At 40.9% G+C, this 26,177-nt stretch overlaps 1 protein-coding gene across 2 annotated transcripts in view; it reads right to left on the reverse strand.

The window, feature by feature from the left end:
- IGF2BP3 (insulin like growth factor 2 mRNA binding protein 3) overlaps nucleotides 1-25,495 on the reverse strand; it is a 343,371-nt gene extending 317,876 nt beyond the window's left edge. Inside the window, exons 1-2 of one of the 2 annotated variants that reach the window (XM_063921725.1) lie at nucleotides 25,394-25,495; nucleotides 22,296-22,356 (exon numbers count right to left, since the gene is read on the reverse strand). Coding sequence is in view for 1 of the 2 variants with exons in the window: in XM_063921724.1 (XP_063777794.1) it covers nucleotides 22,296-22,356; nucleotides 24,463-24,637 (236 nt within the window). In the remaining variant the exon portion in view is untranslated. Of the gene's footprint in view, nucleotides 1-22,295; nucleotides 22,357-24,462; nucleotides 25,374-25,393 lie in introns of those variants that run through there. The other variant, XM_063921724.1, reaches the window with a different exon arrangement.
- Nucleotides 25,496-26,177: the final 682 nt, after the last annotated feature.

Consider the following 26,177-nt stretch of genomic DNA (forward strand, 5'->3'; position numbering starts at 1 on the left):
TATTTATATGGCGCCACAAGGGTTCCGCAGCGCCCGATTACAGAGTACAAATGCACATAAAAAATAGGAAAACAGTGACTTACAGTTGAATACAATATAGGACAAGTACAGGGCAGCTAAGCATAACTACACCAGTAAACATAGAGATAAGTTCCAGGTGGTCAAAAAACTGTGGGATCTGGGCGGTTGAGGATTATTAAAGTAAGAAAAGTATAAGCACATGAGGGAAGACTAGAGAGTAGCTGCCAGAAAGAAGAGACAGGAGCCTTACCATGAGGTGGGAAAATGCGTGCTTACAAAGTGCAGTGCTGGTTCTATTATGTTTGCATATTCATTTATTATAGTATACTTAACCTTTTTCTGACCACTTATATATTTAAATATGTTTGATACAGCCTATACAATAGATCATCTATAGTGTTAATATTAATATTGTATTCCATGTTCCACAGAGTGGGAGATTGTGGATTGCATTTGGAAACCCCCCTCTAAAAAAACATGCGTTTGCCACTGATATCTAAGTGACATTTAATAAATAGATATTAAAAAAACCAAACCGTATTCTTCATATAACATGCAGTTTTGGACAATATGTCCAAATTCACCTGCATGCACACGTGACGAGGGGGTCAGAGGACGACACGCGGGTGCACACAGTTCTACGGTCGTAGCATAAGCACTGGGCGATTGTTTAAACAATGTTGCTCAGAAGGGTGAAAATTAGCGATATTGTCTAAAATATCATCCAGTGTGTATGCACCTTTACACTTCAGATATACTAGATGTCAATTTAAAAAAAAAAAAAAGCCAAATTTCTGGGCACAAATACACAACTGGTGGCAAGAACAGATCGAGACACTTTAGCCTGGTGAGCAGAAAGAACATATTCATGCAATGACTACACAAGCTGAATGTAAGCCATAATATGTAGTAATCACACTGCCATATATCTAGCTTTGTAAACCAAACTAAAATATATAGACCTAAAACCAAGTAAAGAAATGAAAATAAAAATACTAATCTAGTAGTGACATTTCTGTTTTTGTTTTTAAATAATTGTGCACTTTACTTTCTATGGGGTCGATTCAATTCGGCAACTTATGAATAGCGCCGGGAATTAGCTCCCGACGCTATTCAATTCAGCTGCTAGTTACCGGCAATTGTCGGCAATTCTTCTCTCATCCCCGGGGGATTAGAGAAGAAACCCGACAAAAGTGCTGCCTCGCGGCCGGTGCGAGGCTGATTCTGTCGGGAATTAGCCTCGCGCCGGGGAGTTAAGTCGGAGAATGCTCGTTCTCCCGACAATTCAACCTGTGTAGCCGGCGAGAGCGGGCCATCGCCGACTTAACTGGAGCTGAATTGAATAGCGTCGGGAGCTAATTCCCGGCGCTATTCATAAGTTGCCGAATTGAATCGACCCCTATGAGTATTACACTGGTGCGTCTCGTACTGTGAATGGCCTCAAATTGAATTTGAAAAGGTAAAACCACCACAACACTCAACATCCCTAGCGGAAGGACACACATTAATAGGCCATGGCCACAAATCTTGACTACTGTTAGTATGCACTTACACAAGCTCACACCTTGCCCTTCTTATGCTGCACTTAACAGAACCAAATTGCAGCTCAAACCTGAAAGAGCTTATTTTTGCATCCGAGTGGAACTAATTATGTGTCAACAAGGTACAGCATAGGACAAAAAAAAAAACCAAGGGGAAAAAAAAAAAAAAAAAAAAAAAAAAAGGGAAGATCAATATATTCCAAGCTATATCTATGTTCACCATTGCAGTCAATCTGCATAGCTTCAGTTAATTGTTTCAGTGGCGTGCTATTTAATGCACTGAAAAGGAATACCGTTCACACCAAAGATGCAATGCCACCTTTTACATTTTTAACCTGAATATTCAAATGTGGACCTTGCATTAAAATTGCAGCTGTTCTGGCAGTTTCCGCTATGAAATAAAAATAATAATAATAATAATAATAATAATAATAAATAATAATAATAATAAATAATAATAATTTAAAAACAACTGTACTGTATTACTTTTCTAATTACAAGCAATAGTCATTTTGTTACATTTTTGTCTATTCTTGTGAATGTGAACATAACCAGATGACCAAGCATAACACAACCATGAAGTTAATGTACATATGTAGGAAACAGATACAAAATGGCTCTTTGAGAAAGCAGCAAATAAGAGTTGCAGAGTTGAATAGTTACTGTAACATTTCAGAGGATAGAACGGCCATAGTTACAACAAGTAACCAAAAACAGGGCTACAATGGCTCTCAACACACAGCACCCAATGGCAGGAGAGCTGCTGCAATGCAGACACGCAGGAGTGCAAGCATTAATGGGTGAGGAGAACATCCAAGACTTGCCAAACCCAGTCCCCTAATGTTTCTGTAGTTAAACCATTATTCTGTAGTCCTGGCAACACCAGCCTCAATCCCCACCTGAACCTAAGTGTACACTATTGTTCACCTAGTTCCTTGATGAAATTTTGTAACACAAGCACCATTTTAGTCATAGTTATAATCGGATCTGGCCATACAATTTCTATTAAACACTAATGAGAACATTTAGCTGTGACAAGATTAAAGATGTACATATATTTTTCCCCAGCTATAGATTCCAGGCTCGTTTATTTATTTTTTTGTTTTGGGGACGGGGCAAAAGCCTGCACGTTGCAAACCCGAACATACATCCCTTCATATTCCGCATTATACCAAGTAATATTTGCAAATGTAAGATTGCACTGTTACTGGTGCACTTTGAAACAGACCTATTGTTTAAGAATACTCTAAATTACACACATCGAAATTATTTAAACCTATGAAAAGAGCCAAGGATTTGTATGCAACATTTCCACAGAACAGCGGCAAAAAAAAAAGAAAAATTAAATTTTGATTATCAATCGTATACAGACCAAAATAAAAAGAAAGTGCACTGATTTTACAAGTGTTCCACCAGAGATCAGAAACAGTAGTCAGATAACACACTGCAGGGATTCTATTTTCAGTTTTTTGTTTTTTTTTACCACCACCCTTATGCATCAAAGATCCACCACATGCTATTGATGGCCACGTAGCCCCATCCCCTTAACAATGATCCCAGCAGACCCACGTTTACACTTCACAATCATGTGTATGTCAACTTCCTTTACATTAAACATCAGGATGCCAAGTTTCCTCTTACACCCCTTCCCCCACCACCAAGAGCTATATAATCCTGCCCATTTTGGAAGTGCAGCAGCTTACGTTGCCTTGGGAACGGTGGGGCCCAATTTATAAGATCAATGGTTTGGTAGCGTTGCAAGTGGCAGTGTTATTTCAAGTCCTGTTTTGCTCTAGTTTGTGAGCATTCTTCTTTTTTTTTTTTTTTAGACCACAATTACACTGTTTAAAAAGGTTTCAAAATCGTAATTTCAAATATGAACAAGATGCAAAGCACAACACAGGCGCTTTAAGATGGGAGAATTTAATGGTGTAAATTCAGATCTGCAGGATTCTGATAACACAATTTTTTTCACTGGGGAGGGGAAAAAAATATTTACAAAAAAAAAAACCCAAAACACTAAACACTCTACAGAGACCAACAAAAATATAGGTATATTGATTTGAGGGGAGTGAACAATCCTCACTGAAAGTAAAAAATTACATATTCTACATACACCTATTTTAATATATTTATTTATAGATTTGCTACAAAACAACGAGTGGTGTAACAGATACGCCTGTCTGGTGATAGAATCTCACATGAATCTGACCTTAGCATAACTACGTATATCTAATCACCAGCAACAGAGTACAAGTATGGCAATGTGTACACCCACTATGAAAAAGAATATTGAGAGTGATTGTAAATCTTGGGTTTATAGGCAGTGCTTATGGTAACGTTTCACAGTAAAACCTTGTTGAAGGAGTGTGGCAGTGAGAGAGTGAAAGCCACAAATGATGTAGGAGCAGGCTACAAAACAGGCCTTCATTGTGGGTTTTACATAGGAACTGTTCCCGTAACAATGGCATCTTGTAGACCTTAGCTCAACCTAGCTGACATTTTACTAGACTGTTGTGAGTAAGGATGGAAATCCAATTCATGAAGAAGTCTCAGACGAAGGGTAAAGGGGATAAAAAAATAAAACAAACAACAACACACCACGCCCCCACTGCAAAAGTCTATACACACATCTGCCACCATTGTAAAAAATTTTGATAAGTCAAAATTCAGCCATAGCAGGTGGAAAGTAAAGACAAATGCATGTACATCTTCAGAATACAATGTCCCCTACCCATCTGTATTTGCAGTTGAACGTTTCAGTAGCATTTTCCGATACCGCCCTGCTGCATTTACTTGCATTTCTCTCAAATCAACACATTGGAATCAGAGTCCCCTTCATGCATCCCCTTATGCGCTTAGTAAACACTAACAAACAAGATTGCATTACACTGTAAAAATTTTGTGTTTCTGTAACCTAAAGTGCGTTTTACCTGTCCGCTAGCACATGGAGATCATTTTTGCTTAGAGTTGTGATTTACAGTTTGCTCAGTGTCAGAAGATCAGCATATCAGCCAGTCACATGTCGTAAAATGCAGTGAACAGTGGTGTTTATATATGTTCACAGACCTACTCCAACCCCCCCCCCCCCCCTCCTCTTTTTTTTTTTTTTTCAAAAACACACGAGTTCTACTGCTTCCGGAAGGGACTTTTTTTTGCAGTTGCAGTAATATGTACCACACACATTGAGGGGGTTCCAGCATTTTATGCATCTACAACAGGGATATCTACATTTTACAAGGAAGACATTCTCAATCCTTGCGAGCAGGGCCTTCCTACCTCTATGTCTGTCTGTTTTTGCCCAGTTTTGTTCTATTACTGTTGCTCTAATTGTAAAGCGCAATGGAATATGCTGCACTATATAAGAAATTTAATAATCCTTTGTACAAGAGGTTAGGGAGGTGCTACAGGTATAATCAGTATGACTGTATTTATGTTGAGGATACAAAACGTCAAAACTTACATACTGGATTCTATAAGCATTAAATATTACGTAAAAACAAACTTGAACCTTTTTATGCTACTTTAATCTTTTTTCTGATGGTAGTCAAAGACAGGCAATAATAGTCACCCATTATGGCAAACTTTTGTGGGGTCTAGTACAATTATTTAACCACTGAAGGAGAGGTAGTCTGGTGTTTGAGAGTCCTTTATAGAAGCCTGGAGTTGGAGGGGCATTTTAGGAAACCCTGGCAAGTGTCTATGAATTTTAAACCAATGCCTGCTCAATAAAAAAAAAAAAAAAAAATTTATACACCTGAATACACTTCTGGAAAAAGGATACACATTCCACTATTTTCTCACTAAAACTTCAGATTGACACATGAGCACAGTCTCTGTTAGACTTGAGTAGTTACAGAAATTCTAATTAAGCTAGTAAGTTTTTTGGCATTCTAAAAACTTATGTTAAAATAGCCAGTTTTCAAATGAAGGGGGGTGAGGGGACCGCCACACTTTTTTTTTTTGGGGGGGGGGGGGGGGGGAACAAAAAAAAATAAAAAAAACACACCCTACCCAGATAGGTTCAAACTGTTCATGGGAATACACAGTACCCATTATCCATTTTCCAGGCTCATCACACACACACACACCAAAGCAGAGCTGCAACTCTCACACGCCAGCAGTTGTGTGACATTCATGCACCCCTTTGCATTGTTGAATGTTTTTAGAACTACTTAAAAACACACACTGCTGAACAGAAAGAAGGGGGGTGGGGGGGTAAATACGCTCTGGTAGGAGGACATGAAAGATAGGTAACATACTGGTAACATTAGGCAACAGATCTAAAAATGAGCTGTTCAATAGCATAGTTAACCTTGCTGAAACGTAAAGCAGAATGAAGGGAAGACTGGACTGTGGTACTTAAACATGACAGCAGCAAACACGACCTCAGCAAGAAAATGCATGCAAGCAAGAAAGGTAGCCTCTCTCATTTACTAAAGCATCTGGTCAGGAATCAGCATGAAAATGAGAACTACACTTGTGGCACAGGAAGCATTGCCATTTCCAATAGGCACAGCCACCATACATTTCCTAAGCCACTGCAAATATTTCTCAGTGATTTGCAGATATTAGGACTTATTTAAAGTTGTTAGCAAAACAAAAAAAGTAAGCAATTGGGCAAAACCATGTTGCACTGCAGGCGAGGCAGATGTAACAATTAAGGTGCCCATACACTAGTGCGATTTTGCCCGATTTCATCCGATTCAGGAGTTTCGGGCTGATCAATCAGATAAAGAAAACAGGCAAATTGCATGTGTTTTACGTCCAATCCGATCTGCAGTGCCGTGAGCATCATATCGGAGCCCCTAGATCAGAAGTACTGCACTATAAATATATCGTACCGGCAGCCTTGGCTGGGGTCGCATGCGACACATTGGGGTCAATTCTATTCGGCAACTAAAGAATAGCGCCGGGAATTAGCTCCCGACGCTATTCAATTCTGCTACTAGTTGCCCGCAATTGTCGGGAATTCTTCTCTCATCCCCGGGGGATGAGAGAATAAACCCGACAAAAGTGCTGCCTCGCGGCCGGCGCGAGGCTGATTCTGTCGGGAATCAGCCTCGCGCCGGGTAGTTAAGTCGGAGAATGCCCGTTCTCCCGACAAAACTACCTGTTAAGTCGGCGAGAACGGGACATCGCCAACTTAACTTTAGCTGAATTGAATAGCGTCGGGAGCTAATTCCCGGCGCTATTCTTTAGTTGCCGAATAGAATTGACCCCATTGTATGCAAAAGGACTGCACACGATGTATCATATGCGATACTGCTGCCGGGCGATTCAATGGTGATTGTATGCGACATCTCCCTTCCGAAAAGTCACATAAGTGTATGGCCAGCTTTAGATTTGGGTGGGGTATATTGTTTCTGTACATAGTAAATAATGGCCGCTTTATTTTACAGTGCAATTTAAATTTCAGTTAGAACAAACCCAACACAAAAACGCTGCACGTTACATCTGCCCCACCTGCAGTGCAACATGGTTTTCCCCAATTGCTAACAACTCTGAATAACCCCCATTTTCAGCAAATACAGATCTGGCAAGCTTGAAAGGCTCATTATTTTACCAACAACCGTCTGCAAACTAGTTTGTTACCATATACTAGCAATCTATAGCCGCAATTGATATGTGAAATGCAACACGTTAAAAAAAAAAAATCGTATTCACCAATTACAATAACTTTTTGATCATAATCTGCCATCTGTGAACCCCATACAGTTTTAGTTTTTTTTACACAATCATCTGCAAAACACCCAATTGCTCCAACTGATGCTGATGTATGGGATCATTTAAAGTAAGATATTTTCATAAACTATTTAATACACAGTCCATCAGGAGCAAAATGAACAGTTGCTAGTATCCAGGAAGGAACCCAGGAAATGTTCTTATTTTTCTGTTATGGATTAATATACAGAGAGTGTCCGTATAAATGCAAACACCAATACCAGGCTCCAAAAAAAAACAAAAAAAAAAAAACTCTACCCACATTTCTTGACTTCCAAACATATATCTCACTGTAAAGCAAACATCACATTGGTCCCAATACTTTCAAATATTGTATAATTAACTGCTCACAGCAATATCATCATCATCATCATCAGTATGGCAGCGGTTCCCAAACACGATCCTCGAGGCACCCCAACAGTCCAGTATTTAAGGATATCATACTTAGGCACAGGTGACTTTAGTACCTCAGTCAGTTTGATTATAGCATCTCTGTACAAGTAGGGACATCCCTAAAACCTGGACTGTTGGGGTGCCTTGAACACCACTGCATTATGGATCACCAAGGTAGTCTAGCAAAATCACACTGACTTTTTCAATGATCATTTGTAGACTCCAGAACACAAGTGCCTAAAAACTATATGCATATCCTCTGCAAGGTGCAGTGCTTCCAACACACATAAAATGTGTTGTCATTTTAAACAAGTCTTAGACATACATATAAAAGGCAATGTTTATTATATATTTTTATTTATTTATTTTTTCAAACAAAGCACCCAGCCAACAGAGTAGCAGTCAATAATTTGGGCAACAGACTATTTGAAGATTGACAACCAAAAAGAAAACCCATGTGAATGTTGGAACAAAATGCCATTAACCCTATTTAAAGATTTGAGTGACTTAACACTTCATCACAAGCAAATGAAGTGTTCATTTTTTTAATCGATTAGTATAACATTGATAATGTAAAATGCCTACAAATGTATAGTGTTTACTACTGCATCAGACATGTATGCCCCACACAAATTGCAATTAAAGCAAAGATATTATGCAACACAAAATACGCATACTGACTGCACACACTGCAAACCTCATTAGTTACCTTTATTGGGAAATACAATATAACATCTTATAGAGCTTCAAACTATAAAACCATGTTAAGACACAGAACAACCGCCAAGACAGAAGCCTTCAATGGGAACATAGATAGCTATAGTAGAGTTTGTATGTTCTCTCTACGGGCTCGATTCAATTCTATGTAATGTTAATATCATGAGGAAGGACGTTTCGGAGTTATTAAATTGTCCTCATTGCTAGTCTAGAGATGCCACTTCTTGCGCCTTAAACTGGATGTTAAATCAGAGAGTGGAGGTTCTCACAACTAAAGTGCCTGCCGCGATGCTGTTTGTGCTGCGCTAAAGGCAGAAAACAGCATTGTGGCACTAGATAGTCGGATTTCTGCTTGCACCTTAGGAGGGGTGCAAGCCGATATCCTCTAGTTGGGCTTAACATCACGGTTGTTTGAAAAGATCCGGGACCTCCTTCCCGGCGCTATTAACATCATTGAATTGAATAGAGCCCTATGTTTGTGTGGGTTTTCAAAAAATAACCAAAACCCAATAGAATGTGTGTGGTATGTCCATGTGGTAAGGACTATAGATTGCATTATTAAATGTCCCAATGGCACTTACAAACAACTAAGCAGTCTCCGAAGGGACTGGAAATGTGTACACAATATGAATAACTTAATGAATGCATTAACATTTTCCACACTGCCTACATGGTACTTGTAGGTAGATATTAATGGCAAGGTAAATTCACTTTTCTTTCTTGGGGGGTTATTCAGCCGTTTCCCCTGTGGCTACTACTCGGGTGCTCAAAACAGAACAATTCAATTGTTGCTTCGTTTAGATGCCCATTAACCATGGGGAAGACATTTCTTCTTGCAGCCTCCTGGAGGTGCAAACTCCGTGGTTTAGGCACCTAGCCAGGACTTTAGCGAAGATTAGCTGCTATTTATGGCTAAACCCTGTATACATATTTGGGCGTGTATGAAGCAATGGGCGCCAGATCAGAGCAATAATTGAATTGATTATGGGCGATTACTTTGGGCGATTACTTTGGGCGCACCCCCCCCCCCCTTCCAAAAAAAAAAATATTCAGAATTACATTGAAGTAAACTGATAAAATGAATGCAAAAATTACAGTAGCTAAGCAAACAAACACTCGAGCTTTAAAAATAAGCTGAAAATACTGAAAGCTGAAGTTGGACTAAAACAGGGGTTCCCAATCACGGTCCCCAAGGTACACTAACAGTCCAGGTTTTAAGGATAGCTATACTTATTAGTACCTCTGTTATTTTGATTTAACCATCTGTGCTCAAGCATGGCTATGACTAAAACCTGGACTGATTAATGTGTTTTGAGGACCAAGGTTGTGAAACACTAGTCTAAAATAAAAATCATAAATAACTTTATTAATAAATGTACAAACTGCAGAAAAGACCATGGTAAAACAGGAACTTCAAATACTAATGTACATTTTCTTTAAGAAAATGTCATGCTAAAAAAAGCAACTACACCAACCTGCAAAAAGACACACAACAGAACAAGCAGTATGCATAAAAGCCAGTGAGTTGCAGGCAGCCGCAAGACGTCGGATTTAGCCACTAGACTTAAAAGTGGATTTTATCATTTTAAAAGGCAAGACCAACCTGATTATGCCTTTTAAAGAAATGCTACTACAATCTAGAGCATGGGTCTTCAACCTGCGACCCTCCAGCTGCTGTGGAACTACACATCCCAGCATGCCCTGCCTCAGTTTTAGCATACCTTAATAGCAAAACTGTGGCAGGGCATGCTGGGATGTGTAGTTTCACAGCAGCTGGAGGGCCACAGGATGAAGACCCATGATCTAGAGGCTAAATAAACCTCAGACATCTCACAAGCTATTACACGTACCCCAAAGTCCCTAACAATTAATTTTCCATTACATACACCAAAAGACAAACTGTACTCTGCATCTTTCACACCCAATAGTGCTGGAAGTGCGTTCATTTTAAACAGAGCACCGTAATACCCACCTATCCAGTCAGGCTTTCACATCCCATGTATGAGAGAGATGAATAGCTCGAGCAGCACACCACCACAAGTCCTGCTTCCATGAGGGAAACATGGTTATGATGTACATTCTGATTTATGCCCCCAGAGGGGGGTTGGATACTCTGAAATTTTCCTCACTTTCCCTGAATGGAACACAGAACACACTAGAAAGATCAGCAAATCCCATGTGCAACACTGTTCCACAGTCGTCATGGTGATTTGTTCTGTGGTACCAATGCTGTTACTGTAGGAGGAACAATGCCATACACTGCAATATGGCAAATTAACATGCAAGCTTTCACTTTCATTTTATTTCTGCATTGATTCTGCATTACACTTTGTTATAAAAATAAACTATGTAACCTAGTGCTCTAGGCTGAAGTACTAAACTATGAGGCTGGTTAAAACCTTGCAAAGTGCTGTAGCAGCTCCAAAACGTTTAGTAAATAACCTGCTTTGCTTCCTGCTGAATCAGCACAGGAATAATGGTTTATGTTATGGTAAGTTGTACTGGACAAAAGCCAACATATGAGGTATAGATATCACAATTGAGATGTAGAGCACCAATTATTTTTATATATTTATATCAACTACAGTTAAAACTTCTCCAATCTCAAGGGAATGAACTTTAACATGTGACTGTTTAATATAATTACAGTGGGGGAGATTCAACTGTTTATTGCACCTGATCAGCCATATGAAGTAAAGGAGATCTTGGGGTAGGGGGCGCAGGCAGCCGCAGGGATACAATTGAATTCCCCCTATTGATCTGACATTTGTCCAGAGTTATAGAATAGATATCACGCTGTCTGTACACCTTCACTAAATTAAACAACTATTTTTTCTGCTCTAAATCTATGTACCAATATATACCTCAGTACTGACGGCGTAGTGCAATATTTCCCAACTCCTGTCATCAGAGTACCCCAATAGTGCATGGTATCCAGCGGGATGCATTTTAATTCCCCAGCTGTTGAGATCCTGGCAGTCAGGATACCTACGCCCGAATCCCGACGCCCTGCAATGCCCCCGGCCAGAATCCTGGCGCAACAGGGCTATTCCCACTCGTTGGGGTTGCTCGATTTAGATGCCTGATAACCGCAGAGGAGACATTCCATCTCGCAGCCTCTCGAGGTGCAAGAAGAAATGTGTGCAAAGTCCGTAGTTTGGACTTTAAAATGGTATTCCCAGTCTATTTGGGCGCCCGATGACAGCAACAATTGAATTGATCTGATGGGCGCCCATAGAAACATTTGAATCGCCCCATATATGTTATTCCCATGTTTGTGTGGGTTTCTTTAGGGTGCTCATGTTTAAACCCACATTCCAAAAATATATTAGGTTAATTTTCGGATGACCAAAAAATAAAATAAAAAAAAAACACAACAGAACCCAAGTGGGTGCCTATATCAAATGATGAATATGTGCACTATATAAATAACTTTATAAAGAAATAATGGAGAGCCATTTTTAAACCAAATACACTATACCACATAGCTGTCCATCCCACAAGCTTCCAGGCTCTCATCTAAACCTTAGGACAAGCAGTCCACATCCTTTTGGTGCGCTGTGACACTGCTACTGGGCCATTTACTGAAATATAAGCACGGGACAGGCCTGCAATTTTATACTGCCAATGATATCTTTACATTGAAACCTACAAATCGCAGATAAGAACCACTTGGCCCATCTTGTCTGCTAATATACACACACATACTTGCACACTAGGGTAAATTTTGTTAGAAGTCAATTGACCTACCAGTATATTTTTGGACTGTGGGAGGAAACCCACGCAGGCTCGGGGAGAATATACAAACTCCACACAGTTAGGGCCATGGTGGGAAGTGAACCTGCTGATACTAATCATCATACTACCCTAAAATCAGTGCTTCCCTGCAGAATATGGTCACTTGACTTCATAACAGTAATGTCACCCAAATGGAGCAACACTTGAAGTGCTCTGTCGGGCGCCATCTAGGGGCCTCTGGCATGCAAAGCACTTAAATCCCCCCATAGATGTGAGGAGCAGCGTTAGCCTTTTATTATATTGGATGAGCGGATTATCGATCAACTACATATTGTCAAATGCTTCCTACAGAGTCACAGGGACACTAGTGTTTACTACACAGCAATATATTTGTTACTTTTATGTTTTCTTACCATCTGAAAAAAAGCACTAGAATTGTATGTGTCCCACACACATACACTATTTTATATAATATATAGATACTTATGTTTACATTGGAGCATTGGTTCATTTTTATGAATAATGCTGCAGAATATATTCCTCTTCCTACAGTTTAGGTTTACTTCCCCCATATCCACTTTTGGTCCCTAATCCGCAGCTGCTGGTAAAATAGAGGGATATGTCGTCACTATCAAACTATCTAAAATAAGCATGTATACACCTTGTGTTCCCTTATAAATAGATTTCCTATTTGCCATATAGTAGCAACGGTCATCATCCAGCAGGAAAAATCTAAATAGGATTTGCATGTGTACACCACCCAGTGTTCTCAGCTTCCTTTCAAAAAACAACTTAACACTGGGCTGGAATATAGAAGCATTTTGAGCGCCACTAATTTATTAGTTTTTGTAAATGTTTATTGGAGAAGTCATATAGACAAAGAATTTACATATCATAAATACAAAGAACAATGGGTTAAGATAAGAAGTAACCACAAAGAAAATGTGAACAAAGTCCGATTTATAGTCACACTGCAGAAAGAGCACTACTTAAGTTTTATTTGTTGTACTCGGTTCTAGTGTAATTTTCATAGGATGTAGAATATTTATACAGACATACAGAACATTCAGCAGCTCTTGATCATGAATCAACAAAATGACACACACAAGTAAACAGTTTAACAAATGCATCATTCATGTCTGCAAAGTTAAATGTATTTACACATACACAAAATAAAATAAGAACCAACAAAGTAAAAAAAAAAAAAAAAAAAAAACACGAACATTTACATTTCAGACCATGTTTCATCATCAGTGATAATAGTATTAAAATTAGGGATACAAAATCAAGCAAACCCATTGAATGACTGTTCATACAAAAGACACACACCCTCTTTGCCAAACGTGACCTTAGCTCAGGAATGCAATGGCCCCATTTAAAGGAATATAACCATAACTGTGGCATGCTGCGACTAGCAGATCTCCATCTGGAGTGCCACATGTTGCCTCTCTGGCTATGAGAATCAAACTACAACAATCAGCTCAACTAAATAAAAAGGCAGCAATTAATCTTCAAAATATATAGGCTTTAAAAGCAACAAAAACTTGATATTTGTGATGGTGGAATTTTTCTTTTAGATATACCACCCTATGTAATTTTCATTCATTCATGATACACATGTATATCCAGGACATACTGTAGAACAGGGGTGGACAACCAGTCACAGACAAAGAGCCAAGAAATCTTGTTAGGCACATCAAAGAGCCGACTTCAAGCCGAAGGCGCACTTACAAAAATGGGGCGTGGCCTTGTGCCTGCTAGGCCACGCCCCTGGTCTAAAATACATTGAAAAAGCCAGATCCAACATAAAATACAATGAAAAAGCCACTTCTACATCAAATAATTGAAAAAGCCAGATTCCCATAATACACTTCAGTCCCCCATGTGTCACTCCAGCCAGCACCCACCTGTGTCACTCCAGCCAGCACCCGCCTGTGTATTTGGCTCCCTCAGTTCTCAGTCTACATAATGCTGCTGCATGTCTGGCTGGCTGGAGTGCAGCGGTTTACAGAACTCTTGTGGTCACGTGACCGAGTGTTGGGAGCCACATTTGAATAAAGAAAGAGCCGCATGTGGCTCAAGAGCCACGCGTTGGCCACCACTGCTGTAGAAGGTACAAGTTTCTACTGTCCCTATAAGGAAGCCTGTATACATTTAGAAAAAGAAAATGAAAGTATAAGTAATCTTCCAGATTTGAGTTAAACTTGAATTAGTGAGAATATGAAGATTAACTCATTCCCCTCCATAGTGCATCTACTGGCTGATTAAATAATCAGTACAGTTCTGGAGAACCTGCCCCCTGATGTTACATCATGTCGGTCTGTATTACTTATCTGCAGTACACTTAATAGATAAAGAGCAAAGTGGTTCTAGTCTTTCGCTGTTCAAAAAAAAAAAAAAAAAAGTCAGTCAGAAGATCTGAAGGAATTATACTGCATCTATTGCTATGAGGGAGCATGGATGTATAAAGGATGTCTGATCAAAAACAAAACAAAAAGTTAGCTTCCGTAAACAGATATTCAAACACAGATAATTAAAGCAACTTCTCCCTCTGGCCATCCAGTTTTATCCAAATGGAGCAAGCCACGGGCATTTAAGAAGCTGCAAACAGGCTTCTCTGTTAACTCCCAATTTTAAAGCGCAGCAGAATATATGAAATTATGAAAGCAGTCACGGGGGGGGGGGGGGGGGGGGGTCTCTGCATTCGGGGAAAGGGGTCCCATGTAAACATGGGACCCCTTTCAGTCCGTTTGGTTCGGGTGTTCGGTTTTTTTTTTTTGCCAAGTACGTGGATTATAATCTGGACACTGGATCAGGTGAGTATAATTTTATTCACAGGTACACGTGGATTCTACTTGGACAAGTGGACAGAGGTCGGCGTGTGAACATAGGTAAGTATGTATGTGTCGACATGTGTGAAATAAAGTTTTACTATCACGGTGTGCGTGTCCTGTTTTTATTTGGGTATTTTTTTTCCAGTAGAACTACAGGTACCAGCGGGCCCGTTTTTCTCCCACATGCTGGTACTTGTGGTTCTCCAAGTACCAGCTTGCGGGGAGGCTTGCTGGGACTTGTAGTACTACTGGAAAAAAACAATATTCTTTCAATTTTCACAAGGCTATCAGCACCCCATCCGCAGAACCTTGGATGGGGAGAGGGGGGGGGACAGCCTCGGGCTTCACCCCTGGCCCTTGGGTGGCTGGGGGGGGGGGGACCCCTTGATTGAAGGGGTCCCCACTCCCCCAGGGTACCCTGGCCAGGGGTGACTAATTGGGTATTTAATGCCACGGCCGCAGGGCGCTGTATAAAAGTGACCCCCGGCTGTGGCATTATCTGTCCAGCTAGTGGAGCCCGATGCTGGTGTAAAAAAATACGGGGGACCCCTACTCTTTTTGTCCCCCGTATTTTTTGCACCAGGCGCAGAGCCCGGTGCTGGTTTTAAAAATACGGGGGATCCCCTGTCATTTTTCCCCCCGGATTTTTAGAACCAGGACCGGCTCGAAGAGCCCGAGGCTGGTTATGCTTTGGAGGGGGCCCCCACGCAATTTTTTTCGGGTTTTTTACCGTTTTTTCCCGGGGGGGTTTTAAATCGGATCAAAATCCGTCAAATCGGCCGTTTTTCGACAGCGGGACTGTCTAATCCGTTTTTTAGTGAATATGTTGAATTCCGGCACCCACTTGCCGGAATTCGACGGTCGAATGGTGTCGAATTAAAAAACGGGCGAAAAATTGCCGCGATTCGCCGCTAATTGCATATACCCCATAGGGTGCCACTGGTTAAGATGGAACAAATGCATAAAATCAGAACTCAGTAAAATTTACTCTCCCTTTAAACAGGATACCCATGATCTTATGAGGCTTACATGTAGACACCATTTCCCATCAGCTAGGAAATCTGAAACACTCCTAATACCAAATAGTTTTTATGCACTATCTAAAAAAGACTGTTGGGGTGGACAATGTGCTCAAACCTTAACACACCACCTCTGGAAATCAAACATGGGACTCCAACAAGACCATCACACTGAGCACTTAGATGGTGAACAACATCACAAAACACAAGTCCTAGTGAATATGGATTACGCACCAGGACATTTGTGGTTACAAGACAACTTTACAATGGAAGGTGTGTCAAATACATGTTTCCTGTTAGGACTACTAAATTAGTTTATCAAACACATTGGGGCAAATTAAATTCAATGCATTGTGCCACCAGGTATCGCAGGGATGCCTGGCTGATCACTTCCCCCATTTTCAGCAGTACAGACATTGCAAATTTTCACTTGCACTTATATGGGTTGCAAGGGAAAACCTACAATGCCTGAAGACAGAACTGAATCCCCATCTCTCTGGGAAGGAGGGAAGAAGGAAAACAGCAACTTTGCTTCTAGGGAAACCATGTTGCAGTGCATTAAGTGTAAATACATTATATTTTTATCACAAAGGGAAATAAAAAATACTAGACAATATATTTGCACACTGCATTCTAGAGTTGAGCTAGGACACGCCCCTCCTAACTCCAAATCTTTCCACATACTTTAAAGGGGGGTACACATGGAGCGACGTTCACTTAATTTCCAAGCAATCTGATAAGATTGCTTAGAAATTAGGAACACATCAGTGTGTAGGTGTGCCGGCGACAGCGATGTGCGGTCCGCCGCGTCACTATCACTGGTGCTAGATTGGCCTGCATGAAGGTGAAATTAGTGGCCCCCCATATCTCCTCCCCCCTCCCTCAGCACATCGCACTGTGCTGAGCGGAGGGAGAGATGTGTGCTGAGCGGTTTGCTCAGCACATATCTCCCCATCTGTACGGCCCTTAAGTGGCATACACACAAGAGGATTTTGCCTTTGAAATATTTCCAGCAGCAGAATGAACGATATAGAGCATACAGACTGAAAGATATAGTGAAAGATATTGTTCAGTGACGTCACCCCTTTCAGCCCTGAGCATGCAGTCCTGAAAGGTATAGCCTATTTTGGACTGTGTGTTCAGTTGATAAAGACAATTGATAAAGATGCGCGCTCCCGTGGATCTTTATCGTACATGCCCACTGGACGATATGCACGTCTATCTTTATTGTGCATATCGTCCATTTTTATCTTCTCGTGTATATGTCCCTTTAGATTTGCCCGTTGGCAGTTTCACTTGTTTCCAACTCTGCAGCAGCCCCATAACGTTTACAGTTCACCCACATTTATACTGAATGAATTTGGACATTTAAATGCAACCTTTTCAATTATATTCCTGTGAAGAAAAATAAATAATCATTTTGGATATATTACAGTAACTTGAACAGCGCACAGCCAGTGTAGTCTTCATGTGTTTAAACTATTAAAATAACCAGATTTTCAAAACCACCTTGAAAATGGCTGTTCCACGAAAGAGAAGAAATCGTTGCAGCATAGACGTACAAACAAAAATTAGTATTATTTATGACAAAATAGAAAGTGAAAAATGTATTTTCATTGGGTCTGGACAAAAAACACATTTAAAGAAATACAAACAAAATAAGATACGTGTTACTTCGAGGTATTAGGATAGGTAAATATTGAAAATAAAACTGATAATGCACTGACTTAATTCTGTATGGCCACATTTTTCAAACCACAGAATTAATGAATATGAAACAGGTTGAGATAGAGATATATATTTTAATTTTAAGCAAAGAAAATGTTCTCTGTCTAGCTGCTAAACCCTCCCCTCCCCCTACACACGTAACTAAGCCACATATATACTGGCCTACAGAATGGGAGCTGCTTTATTGACATAGGACAGAGGTATATATTTATAGATTGCAAGTATTCACAGGCAGATTGCTTGGAATGGATTACATAAATGACTATAGCATCTCCAACTGTTGCCCTGCTATAGATGCATACAGGCTTTTGCATTTTCTGTTTAAGAATATAGAAATATAACCAGCAATTTCCTACACCATAGATATGTATATTATATATACTTCCTGAGAACCAGGAAAAAGGATAATACAACAAAGGTTTTTACAGAAGGAGATAAATAAAAGAAAATACAGCTCATTTCTACACAATGTGCTTAATATTTGTAGCTTGCCATTCTGGCATGTCCTTGCCACTAGTCACACACACACACACGCATATACTGCACTAACATTAGAAAGAAAAAAAAAAAAGTCTACAGTGACTAGCAGGAAAGTTAACGACAATTTTAAACGACAAAATGCAGCACAGCAACCAAACCTAAATGTATACACCACACTAAACCAATCCAAAGTGGTGCAATGATTAGCTTGCTGCATCATAGCACTGAGGTACTGAGTTGGATTCACACCAAGGGGACTCTGGAGTTTGCATGTTCTCCCCATGCTTGTGTGGGACTTTCTCCCACACTCCAAAAATATACAGATAGCTTCCCTGGCTTCTGGTAAAAAATTCCCTATGTGCACAAGTTGTAGGGAATGCAGATTGTAACCTCCACTAGGGCTGGGACTGATGCATAAATATTCTGTGTAAAGTGTTGCAGAATATGCATACGCTATATAAATCATTTTTATATTATACTCTAACAACCAGTAAAATGCAAGTATACTCTGCTCTTAATCTGTGGCTGCTTGTTCTACATAGGCGTTATTCAACCAATTCTGTTTTATTTATTTATTTTTAAACACACTTAAACAATAAAAGTTTAGTCAGTGTTCGATATATGGTGGCGGGGGGGATGCTGTCCACGGTAAATATAATGGTATATAATTACTACAAGCCTTTAAAGCTCTGAAACACTTACTACAGGAAATAGAAATACCACGCTGAAATTGTCTTTTGTGGATTCATTAAGGTCGAAACATTACACACACACACACACACACATTAGAAAAAAAAAAAAAAACTGCATTCCTACTACATTCTCTGGAGACTCCAGTAGTGTAATCAGGAACCAACACTGGGATGGAGCCATGACACACAGCAATCCCCTCCCCCATGCAATCACTATCAGGAGAACCTTGACAAGGCCCCCTTTTCTATAGCAGTGTCTTTTAATGCTTCAATAAGCCCTCTGCAGTACCATATTCCCAACCTGCCTTTCACAGCAGGTATAAAGGTCATTCCAGCAATGTGGGAGTGTCCACGTCAGATCTCCAAAGTCCCAAGATGGCTTGGAATGCAGTGGCTGCTGGGCCTAAGAATTTTACTTTGCATAACAAATCAAGCACACTTTCCAATGATTGGTCTTCTGAATTCAGCTCAACTTTATGGCAACCCTAACTGACACCACCTCTTGACCTTTTCCTTATGCGAGGAGGATATAGATTGCCACTTCCCAACCCCCTCCCTGCCCCCATAATGCATAGCTTGAGCTGCTCCTGAAAGAATCAAACTAATGAGGAGTGGTGGGGGAGGGGGGTAGCTGTGCATTCACAAACACACATGGTATAAGAGAGTTGGAACATTCGCTCAATCTGCGAGAAAGGTTTGGAGAGAGGCACAAGGGAAGGGGTGGAAGAGACATTTTCTGAATTTCATTCAACTATTTTTATGCAACCATGACTTTAGCAAGTTTAAAAATAAATAAATAAATATATGACACCACCATGCTATTCTCTAGAAGGAGGAAGGGGTGGGTAGGTGGGAACACAGCAAAACGGAAGATGTCGGCTGTGAGAAGGCCTCATTGAAAAATGAACCTTAGATTTTCAACATACCAGCAGAGTGGGTGGGCTCTAACTGGGTACACATTTACCATGCGAACATCAAACAAAGACCTTACCCACCACCCACACCTCATTTAACCCTACAAGCACAGATGTGCTCGATATATAGGAACCATAATGTAGATACGTTAAAGCCTTGCTTACAAAAGGAAACAAAAATGTACATAAAGTTAACCTTCAACAGAGTGTCACTTACACAGCTTCAGCTTATTTCCATATAGTATTTGTAAGAGAAAAATACATAAAAGGGGGTATTTATCCCAGCTTGGAGAGAGATAAAGTACCAACCAATCAACTTCTGTAATTTTTCACGCACAGCCTGTAAAATGTAAGCTAGAAGCTGATTAGCTAGTACTTTATGTCTCACAATTTTCTCTCCCCAAGCTTTGATAAATATCCCCCAATAGAGAGAGAATTTTGAAAAATAACCCTGTGCAACGGAAAGAATTATGATGGAACGTACACAGTAATAAATGTTTCTGTCGCAAAGAAATTGGATGTATGCAACATCTTCAAATGCACTGATTTACCAATTTACTACTTTTCTCTAAGAGTATTTTTTTTTTTTTTGGGGGGGGGGGGGTTTAATTCCCACTTCATTTTAGAATAAACTGTTATAGTGGAAAAACAAAGTAATTAATATACTTATGCCAAGTATGAAAATAAATTTATCAAAGCATTGAGGCTAATAAATAGGATACAAATAAAGCTACTAACCAATCAGCTTCTAACTCATTTTACATGCTATGTTTGAAAATGACAGGAGCTGATCGGTTACGTAGCTCATACACTTGTGAGATATGGCATACAATCCTTCGATTTCGACCGCATCTGTGAGAGAAATCGAAAGATTGTATGCACATTTAAGGAACCATGCGATGCGCAGGCACGCTGCTCGAATATCGCGTCTCATGATAGTATGTGCTGCACTTTTTATCCGATCGCATGTGTTTTTAAAAACACATGCGATATATCGCACTGCGATCCGCGATAGGCACCCGCCGGGAGTGGCCAGAGGCTGCTCCCACTCGGCAGTGACGTGCCCATCACGTGATTACCATGCGATCGCATGGTAATCACTTTGTCAATTCAGGCGCAATTTCATCGCACCTGAACTGCCGGTGCGATGCCGCGTCACATCGCACAAGTGTATGGGCACCATAAGTGCTTTCTCTCTCCATGCATTGATAAACACCCCCCAAGAGTAACAACATTATCACACACATGATTTCTTAGCAACAAATAAAGAATTACAAATGTGTGATTTAAAGCAGAAGGCCAACACCCTAGTTGCAAATGATAATTTTGTACTGACTATGCATTTAGTTTGAGTCTATGGTGAAGTACATACACCAGTTTAAGTTTCATGTAGGGGAATATAAAATGTACATAACAATTACAATACAATAGTAATAAAATATATATATATATATATATATATATATATATATATATATATATATATATATACACACACATATATATATATATACATATACATATACATATACATACACACACACACCCCCTCAGGTAGACCTCAAATTGGCAGAAGGCTCTGTGAAAGGCCCACCAGGTACGCACAGACCACAAAGCAACAGCATGTACAGAGGATACAAATAATCATTTTACTATGCTACAACTTTTGTTGTGCAAAAGTCACAATTTCAAAGAAAAGCACATTTATAAATAATATATGGAGTACAATAAATGGCCACCAAGGAAGAATGGATAAGGTTAATGGGTGGCCTTAGTGGAATAGCTACATACCACATTTTTGTCCCCAAAACAATAAATAAAGCACATTCAACAGCATAGAATGAGTATTATTATTGTCCTTTATATGGCGCCACATGTGATCCGCAGCGCCCAATAAACAAATAAGCAAAAACAAGTAGACAGTGACTTACAATTCAATACAATATAGGACAAGTACAGGGTATATAAACATTGCTGCATCACAAGGCAACACTAAAATAAGTATCAGGGTGGGTGGCAGAAAACTGAGGGATTTGGTGCTGTCAAAGGGAGTATTGAGAAGATAGGTTAAGAAAGAGACCTAAAAGCACACGAGGGAAGAGGGCCCTGCTCATGAAAGCTTACATTCTAAAGGATGGAATAAGATCACCAATGACCTATAACCTGAACTCATGTATGGAACACAAATCTAAAGTAGGCAAATACAAGAATATATGCTTAGATTCTGTTTTGGACAACACACTATTGTTCTTCACCACAAATGGTCATTCTCTTACAAAAAAAAACCCCCACCACTTTCCAATTCCATAGACATACCCATTTTGCTACCACTGATCTAGACAATGTTGAAATCTACTGAATAGCAAATAATAAAATTATAGGCCACCTGCTATGATCAAGACTAATAAGATTGTTTCAAAGATTCCAGGGGGATGGGGGTAGTAGAAAATAATTACACTGAGCTCTCCCTTTAAAACTAAATCGGATTATTTACCTCTGCCTTTTCGGAACTGAATGTTCAACTTCTATAACTTTGCCATGCAGCTCCACTTTCCCTGAAACAAATAAATATATAAAGGTTAGTGTTCAAGGTTTAAATGGTAGACAAACAGGCCAGCTTACCCCCCAACCCCCATTGACTTCCTTTCTGATGCTTCTGCTGCATTCAGCAAGGGGAAAAAAGGCAGAGGAAGATGCAACATGTTTCTATAGTGAAAGGGGGTGTAGCTACAATCTGAATTGACACCCAGAACCTGAATAATGTATCAGATAAAATTAAAAAATGTATACAATGTACGAGTAACTGGATGGAGAATATTAAGGAAATATAAACAGCATTTGAGATTATATATATTTATTTTAAGGAAGCAGCAGCTAGTGAGAGATCAGCAGTGCAATAATGAATAATTAAATTCCAGAAATGGAGGAGGGGTGTGTGATCGCTGGCTGTAAAAGGATGACTGAGTATGGTACATATTGCAGCTGGGGTTGCTTTAACCAACAGCTACTGTGCTTTCTTACACAGTCCTCGATAGCATATAGATTAAATTAATCAAGTGTGACACGAGTGAGCCAGTAAGGAGTGGAGACTTGCTCAGCAACACTCATGATCTGGTCATCTGCGTGTTCACATGTGGTGGGTTGCAGGGTTCTTTTTTTTCCTTTTCTTCTTCTTTATGAATGAGCCCCACACATTTCCAATACACAGCTCCCCCAATTCACAAAATCATGTTTGGTTCATCCATGTAACCCCCTTAAACACATATCGGTGGCATGTGGGTTGACCATTGGGCAGGATCTGCATTCGGCTGCAGTGATACATAGGCATGGGGTGTTTCCAGGGAAGGTTGTTAGGGGGTGTGGGCAAGGAAATGCAAAGTCACCTGTATACGTTTCAGCAACAATGTATCCTCTAGTAATGGAAGGGGTGAATGCAACATTGTATCCACTGGTAAGGAAGGGGTGAATGCAACAATGTATCATCTGGTAAGGAAGGGGTGAATGCAACAATGTTGTTAAGGAAGGGGTGAATGCAACAATGTATCCTCTGGTAAGGAAGGGTGAATGCAACATTGTATCCTCTGGTAAGGAAGGGGTGAATGCAACATTGTATCCTCTGGTAAGGAAGGGGTGAATGCAACAATGTGTCCTCTGGTAAGGAAGGGGTGAATGCAATAATGTATCCTCTGGTAAGGAAGGGGTGAATGAATGTAACATTGTATCCTCTAGTAATGGAAGGGGTGAATGTAACAATGTATCCACAAGTAATGGAAGGGGTGAATGTAACAATGTATCCTCTAGCAATGGAAGGGGTGAATGTAACAATGTATCCTCTAGTAATGGAAGGGGTGAATGTAACAATGTATCCTCTAGTAATGGAAGGGGTGAATGTAACAATGTATCCTCTAGTAATGGAAGGGGTGAATGTAACAATGTATCCTCTAGTAATGGAAGGGGTGAATGTAACAATGTATCCTCTAGTAATGAAGGGAGTTAGCCATGTTTACGTTTAGCATGTTATATGGGGGCTTCTTTGGACTTCAGTACGCGTACCGCCCCCCACCACAATAGTAAAGCTATATCTAATAAAACTTGTGAGCAGCAATTTTCATGGAACCCTTAATGGGCCACCACCCACGCCAGTTTATTTAACGTGGACCGGTGGGTGGGTTCATACAGGCAAACACCCAGGGCTTGTACGGGAATGGGGAGACGACGCTACCAGCAAAGTTGCTGCCCGGATCTAGATCCGAGCACCGGCTAAACAGTTATAAGCAACCTGATACAGAGGCGGCAGCGACAGGGTTCCTGTGTGGGTTAGGGGTGCAGGAGTAGCCACTGAGACGCTCGATAATGGTACACACAACCCTGCCCTAGTCTCTGCACCTTTAGGTATAACACCACCATGCAAACACTAACATACGTGCTCGGATAAACGTTTAATTTAATAGAGCTAGTCACAACATCCGCCGAATGCAGTGTGAGGGGGGCGAGGTTGCCCACGCACGGGCCCTTCTGCAGCATGCGTGCCTTTAAATCACCTTCCCGGCCACCTCTGCAGGTCAGCAAAGTTGGGTGCGCGCCCCCCCTGATTTTGCGCAGGGTGCTGGTCAGGGCCCTCGGAGACCACTGACCCCGCTCTCCCCCGCCGGTGTAGTTACCTGAGAGGGTGTCGATGGCCTTCATCGCCCAGTTCTCATCTGGACAGTCCACAAACGCGTATCCAGTCTTGACCAGAAACTGGCCGGTAAAAGGGATCTTAGAATCCTTGAATAGACTTTCCAAATCCGGGGGACTAACGTTTTCGCTGAGGTTTCCAATGTACAGCTTGTTCATTTTAAAAACAAAATAAATGGGGGAAAAAAAAAAACACGAAATCGCCCCCTAAAAACACCCAAACAAACCTCCGTACTGTTTGCACAGGGGGTGAAAAAAAAAGAGGGGGCGGTGAGCGCTGCTGGAGAAAACGAGTAAATCAGGTCTGTGGTCGCTGCCGGACTACAAATACCGAATGGAGAGGGAAAAAGAGCAATTTGGGGCTGTTATCCGGATGTGCCGGAAAAAAAAAAAAAAAAAAAAAGGAGAAAAACAGCTTTTGGACTAGAATGGCGGGCTGAGGAGGGAAAAGGAGGAGGAAAAAACTACTTTTTGTCTTCCCCCAAATCCTTTTGGCAGGCAGACTGTGACAATGTCACTCTACGTTAATGTAGGCGCCGCCTCTAAATAAAACCGAGAGGAAGAGGGGGGGGGGGGGGATCACTTTAATATTCCGGCTTTTTGAATGAGCCACGTGTTCAAACTACAAATCAACTTCTCACGTGAGGAGGACTCCCAGCTTCTCAATTAGAGAGTAGATTTGGGGGAAGAGAAGAAGCAGGGAGGAAAGAAAAAAGTCAGGGAGGGGTGGAAGAGAGAGAGAGATTGGGTAGAGGGACAAGGGGAAGAGGGGAGGAGAATAAAAAAAAAAAAGAGATGGAGATGAAGGGGGAGGGGGAGACAAGTTTGGATGGGGGTTGGTTGCTGCTGCTGGATTCCTCTATGTATGGGAAAGGAGGGGGCTATAGGCTGAAGGGTTATAAGAAAGTGCCTTACACTCTCTAGCAATTCCAAGGGTGCCAGTGTGGGCGAAGGGAGCAGCTTGCTTGCCCTATAGACGGGGACAGTCCCACAGGATCTATGCTGTTAGGACTCACCTGAAAGGAAGTTTAATGTATCTTAGATTGGTTTTATAGGACACACAGAATATAATAAGGGAAGGGGGAAGACCATGCACATCTCTCCCCGCCCACGCCCTCCTCCTCTTCTCTGGGTGTGCGTAAAGAATCCAGGGAGGGGGGAGGTCGTGCAGTTCCTCTCGCTGTTTGCCAATATGGCTTGAGGACTTTGAATAGGTAGATCGCTTTCAAGAGTGAACGAGGGGGGATGGAGACGTGGTTGCTTGAGGGGGTGTGGTGCGGCTGCAGGCTGTAGTATAGTGATCATATATAGCACATTGCCTCAGCCGACATATATGTATGATCTTCAGCAATGCTGTGTCCGTGTGCGGTGGCTTTCTGCGCTGAGGTCCTGAATGCACTTGGTTTTTCAGCGATAAATGATACGGAAGGGGTTATATGCCAATGGGTTATACAAGGGGCATGCCATCGTCGGGGCACACGTATGGTGGTTTCTTTTTTTTGCTTTGCTTTAGGTTACTTTTAATTCCCTTAAACACCGGTGAGCCCGCGATGCCTTACAACCCACTACAGATAAATCCAACAATAGATGGGATATGTACATCTGAATTGTTTCATTGTACTGCCAGTAAGGGAGAAAGTGTGTAATAAAATGCCTGTTCCTCCATGCCGTTTAAGTAGCGGACACTCCGTGGATGTTG

Source organism: Pseudophryne corroboree, chromosome 5 (genome assembly GCF_028390025.1).
Source record: "Pseudophryne corroboree isolate aPseCor3 chromosome 5, aPseCor3.hap2, whole genome shotgun sequence".
Classification (NCBI taxonomy): Eukaryota; Metazoa; Chordata; class Amphibia; order Anura; family Myobatrachidae; genus Pseudophryne; species Pseudophryne corroboree.